Consider the following 7,798-nt stretch of genomic DNA (forward strand, 5'->3'; position numbering starts at 1 on the left):
GGATAGGCTGGACTGGGCTGGGCACTGCAGAGTGTAGAGAAGGGAATTTGTTGCAGGAAGATAAGGCCAGTGGGTCATTTACAAGAGTGGTGATTATGTTCCTAGCCAATCAGCACATTCCATCTCTCTGTGGCCACGGGGACTGATTCCAGATGGACATGTGACCAAAGCTAGGCCAATGACATATAACCTTGGGGCTTTCAGCAGGACTAAAGCTGGAGATATCTTGGCACTGCCAGTAGAGCTGAGAGGTAGAGAGAGACTCCATCCTTAAGGTGTCATTTGAGTCCCTGGATCCAGCTATGCCTGAAGGACAGCCCCTCAACATTTCCATTCATGAGTTAATAATTACCCTTGTTTGTATTAGTTAGTTTGGCTTGGATTCTCTATCCTTTGCAACTTTAAGAGGCCTGCCAGAAACACACAGCTTGGTTCTCATTGCCACTTCCCTGGGGTTAGGGTCAGTGCGGTAGTTCAGTAAATCTGTGGGGCTGGCCGCATTACGCTGCTAGGGAGACTAAGGGCCTTCTACATAATGTCCAAGCTAGTGGTGGTCAGTCCCACAGGGAGAGCCTGGAGTGGGGCCCATTGTTCTCTTCTGGTCGAAGCTAAGACATGTCTTCTGTCCTAGCCCTGAGGGACCCCTCTCCTGAGGCCACACAGTCCTGGGAAACGTGGTCAAATGAGTACATTTTTGGGTCCAAGTTTCCTCCTCTGTGGAAGAGGGATTAATAATACAGACACCCTCTGTCTCCATCATTCTTCCACATCTTAGTCCCTTCTTCCCGCCCACCTGATATACTTCACTTCCATCACCCCATGGCTTGACACCCCCCCCCCCAAGCCCCCTGTAGTTGGTGCTGTCTGGGGCCTACCATGCCCGCCTCTGGCCTCACCAGCAGGCATGTAATATCTCTTTAGGGATGGAGTCTACTCTACCCAAACTGCCAGGGAATTCAGATCCCTTGGGGGCAGCTCTCAACCAGTGACTGATGGAGCGAGTTGGAGGATCAATACCCCAGCTCTCTCACCCCTCGGGTGAGATGACTCTGATCCCCCAGGGTTCCCCAGTGGGACTGAGCCCCAGCTGCCTATAGTGAGAATTTGCTTAATTACAAGAGTGACCAAACTATCCCAATGTGACCAGGACTGAGGGTTCCCCAGATGCAGGATTTTGAGAGCTAAAGTTGGCAAGTTCCAGGCAAGTTGATTACCCCAGTGATAACTCATCGATTCGTGACTGTTCCCTTCCTTCTCTCTGCCACATCCCTGCTCCCCTACAGCTGCTGTCTCCCAGACAAATACACTCAGTCCTCATCTCAGTCTGTTTCTGAGAGACCCCAATCTCCTTCATGCCCTCTGAGCAGCCCATCAGCCACTCCAACCCAAGCTGAGCACTTGTGGGGCAGATGCTATGCTTGGAAATTTCAGCCCACTACCTGCCTTTGCCTTGTGACCGCCTTTTGAGGAGGGGGTCTTCTGTCAGCTGCATTTTATGCATTGGAAAGCTGAGGTTTGACAGGAAAATGACTTCTCTGAAGTCTCACGGGTAAGTGGCGTGTCTCGGGGGATCGGACCTGGGGCAGAGACGGGCTTCCTCACCCCTCAGCACACACTTCCGCTCTGCGGTTGAGGGCCTGGCATGTACTGGGCACCGTCTCACCCCCTTCTTTTTTTTTTTTTTTGCAGTACGCGGGCCTCTCACTGTTGTGGCCTCTCCCGTCGCGGAGCCCAGGCTCCAGACGCGCAGGTTCAGCGGCCACGGCTCACGGGCCCAGCCGCTCCGCGGCATGTGGGATCTTCCCGGACCGGGGCACGAACCCGTGTCCCCTGCATCGGCAGGCGGACTCTCAACCACTGCGCCACCAGGGAAGCCCTCACCCCCTTCTTATGCATGATTTCATTTAATCCTTACACCACTCCCGGGAGGCGAGGCAACTATTCTCCCACTTTGCAGAGTGGGAAACCAAGGCCTGGAGAGGTGGCAGAGCCCAGGTTCAAGCCCAGGCAGGCTGCCACTGAGTGCACATCCTTAACCACCAGGCTGGTGCCTCAATACGTGTAATTTCTTTTTGGGCGGCGGCTGTGGCTATTTGGGGATGGGGGAGCCTGGCTGCCAGCGAGGCCAGCTGGCAGGGGGGAGGAGGGGCCCAGATGGCAGACCTGGCTGGGAGCCCACAGACCGGTGTCTGGACTGGCAGGCAGAGCCCAGGCCTGCCCCAGCGCCGGTTCCTTGGGGACCCTCCTGTGGCCTGAAGCATCCTCCACTCCTCTGCCCCCACCTCTACTCTTTGCGGTTGGCCCAAATACCAGACAGGGCAAATCTCAGCTTTCCCCCAAACATTCCTCGCTCCTGTGGCCCGGCCCAGGCTGGCCGAGGTTACGCAAGCAGAGCTGGGGAGGCGGCGGGGGGGGGGGGGGGGTGGCGCGGAGGATTGGGGGGAGGTGGGTGGGACAGAGGGGACAGGCTGGCCTGTCCTCATCACCCCATCCGGCGCCTGCCTGCCCTCCACAGGGCGGCGAAAGGGTGGGCCAGCTCCCCTGAACCCCTGGGAGAACAGGCTGGGGGGGCAGGGTGGCCAGCGCCAAGAGATGGGGGGCGGTGGCGGCCACAGCAGAACCTCCAGGAGGTGACCGCCTGCTTTCCATTAGGGAACCCTGGTCAGCAGTTCCGGCAAGACGGCAGACCTGGGGCTGGCTATGGTAAGTCGGGGCAGGGGAGGGTCTGAGGGTGGGGCCTGCCTGCCCGCCCCCCTCCATGCGGGGATGCTCCTGTCGCCATGGTGACCCGGTGCCCAGCCTGGGGACACCCTGAGCCGTCCCTCAACTCCCAGTGGCTGAGCCTACTGCTGTTGCCCCTGCTGCTGCCTGGGCCCCCGCCCGCCCTCGGCATGGAGGACGCCTCGTTCCCCCACCTGGGGGAGAGTTCGCAGCCCCCGCCCCGGGCCTGCCCCCCACGCTGCTCCTGCCCCCGGGCTGACACAGTGGACTGTGCTGGCCTGGACCTTCGGGTGTTCCCGGACCACATCACCAGGGCAGCTCAACACCTCTCCCTGCAGGTGGGGCCTGGGGTGGGGGCGCAGGGTAGCTCCCAGGGGAAGCGGGGAGCCTGGGGAGTGGTTGGGTTGAGGGTGATGGGGTGTGGGGTCCACGTGCAGGGGTGAGGCATTGGGAGTGAGGGTCTTGGCACAGATGCAAGTCGGCCTTGAGGAGGGTGCAGGGCCCTGTGTGTCCGGTGAGAGGAGGTGGGGGCATAGATATTGGAAGTGGGAGGGGCTGAGGGTTTAGGGGTGTCGGGGAAGTCAACGTCCGGTGATTACGGGGTTGCTTGGGGTCAGCGTGGCGGGGCATTTGAGATCAACTGTAGGGGTGCATGGGGCGCTGGGGGCCACTCTCTTTTTGGTTACAGGGTTGTTCCGAGGTAATAAGGCATTTGGGATCAAGTAGAGGGTGATAGGGTGTCAGAGCTCACTGCTCAGGCTGACGGGAAGCTGAGAAGCAGGGCCCAGGGTCACGGGGGTCAGGGTGTGAGCGCCCCTCTCCCTGCCCCACAGAACAACCAGCTCCAGGAGCTCCCCTACAACGAGCTGTCACGCCTTAGCAGCTTGCGGACCCTCAATCTCCACAACAACCTCATCTCCTCCGAGGGTGAGGGGGACAACGGGAGGCGGCCCCTCCCCACCACAGTCCCCGCTGCCCTCTCCCTCCCCAGCTCGGTCTGTGGGCAGGTCTGCGGCTGTTCCCAGCACTGCCCTTTGCTGAGCAGGATGGAAACTCAGGGGATGGGGGGCAGGGGCTGTGGCTTTTGAGGACGTGGGGGGCGGGGCCTGGAGGAGCCTCTGCCAGTCCCTGGCTGGGTGGGGGCACAGACTCTGCCCTGCCCCCACCCCACACCAGCGGTCCCCTCACTGCCCACCTCATTCACAGGCCTGCCTGACGAGGCCTTTGAGTCCCTCACGCAGCTGCAGCACATCTACGTGGCCCACAACAAGGTGAGCCCCCCTCCACACACACACACACACACACACACACACACACACACACACACAGGGGTGCAGCCGGGCTGGGGTCACATAGCCCAGAGGGTAGATGGGACAGCGGGCAGTGGGGTGCAGGAGCGGGGCCACAGGACCAGTGCAGCTGTGCTCCCGCAGCTCTCTGTGGCCCCCCAGTTTCTGCCCCGCTCCCTCCGTGTCGCTGATCTGGCTGCTAACGAAGTGACGGAGATCTTCCCGCTCACCTTTGGGGAGAAGCCTGCGCTCAGGTAGCCCCAGGCCCAGCCCAGGCCCCAGGGGTCTCAGATGTGCCTGGGGTCACTCCCCACCTTGGGGGGGGTCTGGTGGGGAGACAGGGCCCTGGATGCTCTGTTTGGAGAACTCAAGACTGAAGCAGAGAGCACGCACGCTCACACACACACACACACACACACACACTCTCACACTGAAGGTGGCTGGGGTGCGGGGTGGTGGGGAGGCCAGGGCGGGGTTGGTGGCTGGAGCCTGGCTCCCCTCAGGTCCGTGTACCTCCACAACAACCAGCTGAACAACACGGGCCTGCCCCCCGACGCCTTCCACGGCTCCCAGGCAGTCGTCACCCTCAGTCTCTCCAGCAACCGGCTCAGCTATGTGCCACCCAGCCTGCCGTCCTCGCTGGAGCGGCTCCACCTGCAGGTGCCCCTCCTTCCCCTCACCATCCCCGTGTCCCCACCTCCCTGGGCTCCCTGCACCTCTCTCCTGCGGGACCCCGACACCTCCTTGTTATCCCAGTAGTCAGAAATGTCTTTGAGTCCCTTCCACTGGCAGTGATCGCTCACAAGCTCTCTGTGGGCAGCCTTGCTCAAGCGAGCTCCTGGTCCCTTACTCAAGAGCCCTCTGTGGCCCCCCACTGCCCTCTGTCCCGGACCCTCAGTCTCATGCTCTGCTCCCTTCCCAGAACAACCTCATCTCCAAGGTGCCCCGAGGAGCCCTGAGTCGCCAGACCCACCTCCGGGAGCTCTACCTTCAGCACAACCAGCTGACGGACAGCGGCCTGCATGCCGCCACGTTCAGGTGGGGCCTGGGGACAGGGGGTTCGGGGGTGCGGCCTCGTACCGGCAGTAGGGGCTGAGGACTCAGCATCTGGGGGCCTCAGGCCTCCATCCCCCACCTCTGTATGACTCTTAACTCAAGGCCTCACTTGGTGAGCGCCTACGTTGGGCCAGGCTCAGCCAAGCACCTGGCAGCATCCTTGTCTCCAACCACCCTGGGCCTCGGTCCTACTACCCAACGACACTGCCGCCACATGAACATCTCAGACCCGGAACTCTGTCCTGGTCACCCCTACATTTAACCCTCAGGCCGGAATCTGCCCTGATCACCCCCAGGTTTACCTCCTACCCAGATCGCTCAACTCATCACCCCCAAGTTGGAATCTCCAGCTTACGTCTCTCAGGACCAGTCCTCAACAACCCCCACTCTGGGCGCCCAGCCCGACGCCGACCCTCTCTCTCCTGCCAGCAAGCTGCACTGCCTCGAGTACCTGGACCTGTCCCACAACCAGCTGGCCGCGGTGCCCGCCGGCCTGCCGCACACCCTGGCCGTGCTGCACCTGGGCCGCAACCGCATCCGCCGGGTGGAGGCTGCCCGGCTGCGCGGCCTGCGAGGGCTGCGCTACCTGCTGCTACAGCACAACCAGCTGGGGGCGGCAGGGCTGCCGGCCGGGGCACTGCGGCCGCTGCGGGGCCTGCACACGCTGCACCTCTACGGCAACGGGCTGGACCGCGTGCCCCAGGCGCTGCCCCGCCGCCTGCGGGCCCTGGTGCTGCCCCACAACCGTGTGACCACGCTGGGTGCCCGCGATCTGGCCGCCACGCCCAGTCTGGCTGAGCTCAACCTGGCCTATAACCGCCTGGCCAGCGCCCGCGTGCACCGCCGGGCCTTCCGCCGGCTGCGGGCCCTGCGCAGCCTCGATCTGGCCGGCAACCAGCTGACCCTGCTGCCCTCTGGCCTGCCCGCCAGCCTGCGCACCCTGCGGCTGCAGCGAAACCAGCTGCGGGCCCTCGAGCCTGAGCCGCTGGCCGGCCTGGACCAGCTTCAGGAGCTCTGCCTGGCGCATAACCGGCTGCGTGTGGGTGACATCGGGCCTGGCACCTGGCATGAGCTGCAGGCCCTCCAGGTCAGGGGTGGGCTGCTTGGCCACACTGAATGCCCGCAGGTGTCCCCACGGCCCCTCCACTCCCTGGCCTGCCTGCCCAGCAACTCCCGTGCAAGGCTCTGAGATGCCAGAAAGAGAGCTCCCACTGCAGGCCAGCCCTGGGGTGGATAAGACAGATCCAGCCCCCAGGCCTTTGCCTGTGCTGCCCCTGCCACCTGGTCCTCCACGACCACCCCTCCACCTCCCCAGCCTCTAGCTCCTTCTGAGTGCTGTTGACGCCACAGAATTCAAGCCATCTGTGGGTGCCGGGCGCTACTCTAGGTCCTGGAGATGCCACTGGGCACAGAAGGACACAGCTCCTGGCCCCTGGCACAGACACCCTAGTTAGGGAGGGGCGGTCAGCAACAGTCATAAGCAAACAGCTGTCAGAAGGGCGCGAGGGGTAAAGGGAGCGCCGTCTTTGTGAGGGGTTAGCTGAATCAACGGTTCCCGCAGCAGGCAGGGGCCCTGCCTGTCTGGGCCCCCGCCGCCTAGAACAGGGCCTGCCCCAGAGGGGACTCAGTTTACCTCTGTTGAGGGCGGGATTTGGCAGTCACAAAGTAGCTGAGGGAGGGGGCGGAAGGACCGGGCTGGGAGGAGAGCAGTTTGGGGCTTGGTGAAACGGGTGGCCCAGGGCCTGGGGCCGCCACGGCGCCATCTCTGCCCGCCTGCCCAGGTGCTGGACCTCAGCCACAACGAGCTGTCCTTCGTGCCCCCCGACCTGCCTGAGGCCCTCGAGGAGCTGCACCTGCGGGGCAACCGCATCAGCCACGTGGGCCCCGAAGCCTTCCTCAGCACGCCCCGCCTACGTGCCCTCTTCCTCAGGTGCCCTGAGGGTGGCAGGGCCAGGGGGCTCCAGGTGGACGAGGGAGGGCTGTGGGGGACGTGAGCAGGCCTGGGGGGGCACCTCCCCTCAAAAACGCCCTCACGCCCACCTCTCGGTCCAGGGCCAACAGGCTTCACGTGACCAGCATAGCGCCCGAGGCCTTCCTGGGCCTCCCGCACCTTCGCGTGGTGGACACAACGGGTAACCCTGAGCCAGTCCTGGTCCAGCTGCCACCCACAGCCCCACGTCGGCCACGGGCAGAGGGCCCCTGAGCCTGGAGGGGCCCAGCAGAGCAGCCCAGACACCTGGGGCTCTGCTGGGCTGTGGACTAAGGAGACAGCGCCCAACCTGGGGCCTCGAGCTGGCTCTCCCAGGCCTGGAGAGCTGGGCCCGCCTAACCCACGCTGGCCAGGATGCTGGGACACGGGTGCCACGTCGACACACAGGGAGTCCAGGGAGAGACTGAAGCGTGCAGCTCGCACACTGGGTGTGCAGGCAACTCCGACCCTGCCGGACACTCCCCCACTGCCCGTGCAGATGGACACAGCAACAATAAAGCCTAGCCCTTTCAAGTGTTCACCACCGACCAGGTGCCCTTCAGCTTGTGGGAGGGGCTCTCATCTTCCCCGCGTCCAGCAGGGGAAGCTGAAGCTCTGGGATGCTAAGTGGGTCAGGCAATTTGGCCCAGGTCCTGTGGCCAGTGAGCGGTAGGGCTGGCTGTCAAGGCCCTGAGACACACACGGGTCACCAGGCACCACCACGTATGACCTGACCACACGTGTAAACCCAGATATGCCCAAG

The 7,798-nt window shown here is 63.2% G+C and overlaps 1 protein-coding gene across 2 annotated transcripts; it reads left to right on the forward strand.

Moving 5' to 3' along the window:
- Positions 1–2,367: 2,367 nt before the first annotated feature.
- PODNL1 (podocan like 1) lies at positions 2,368–7,407 on the forward strand. 2 transcript variants are annotated; one of them, XM_029218144.1, is made up of 10 exons: positions 2,467–2,703; positions 2,835–3,059; positions 3,555–3,648; positions 3,928–3,992; positions 4,155–4,264; positions 4,514–4,670; positions 4,933–5,048; positions 5,496–6,153; positions 6,848–6,996; positions 7,119–7,407. In XM_029218144.1, the coding sequence occupies exons 1-10, from the start codon at positions 2,701–2,703 to the stop codon at positions 7,267–7,269; spliced, it is 1,728 nt and encodes a 575-aa protein (XP_029073977.1). In that variant the 5' UTR covers positions 2,467–2,700; the 3' UTR covers positions 7,270–7,407. The 2 variants fall into 2 exon arrangements, with proteins under 2 accessions (XP_029073978.1, XP_029073977.1); XM_029218145.1 differs by lacking the exons at positions 6,848–6,996; positions 7,119–7,407 and adding an exon at positions 2,368–2,402 and having other exon boundaries at positions 2,446–2,703; positions 5,496–6,255.
- The last annotated feature ends 391 nt before the right edge of the window (positions 7,408–7,798 follow it).

Source organism: Monodon monoceros, unplaced genomic scaffold, assembly GCF_005190385.1.
Source record: "Monodon monoceros isolate NGI ecotype Baffin Bay Population unplaced genomic scaffold, NGI_Narwhal_1 Super_Scaffold_12, whole genome shotgun sequence".
Taxonomy (NCBI): Eukaryota; Metazoa; Chordata; class Mammalia; order Artiodactyla; family Monodontidae; genus Monodon; species Monodon monoceros.

Coding starts and splice junctions, on each gene's coding strand:
- PODNL1 (XM_029218144.1), top strand. Junction 3,649..3,927: donor CAACCTCATCTCCTCCGAGG/GTGAGGGGGACA, acceptor CCTCATTCACAG/GCCTGCCTGACGAGGCCTTT. Junction 4,671..4,932: donor TGGAGCGGCTCCACCTGCAG/GTGCCCCTCCTT, acceptor CTCCCTTCCCAG/AACAACCTCATCTCCAAGGT.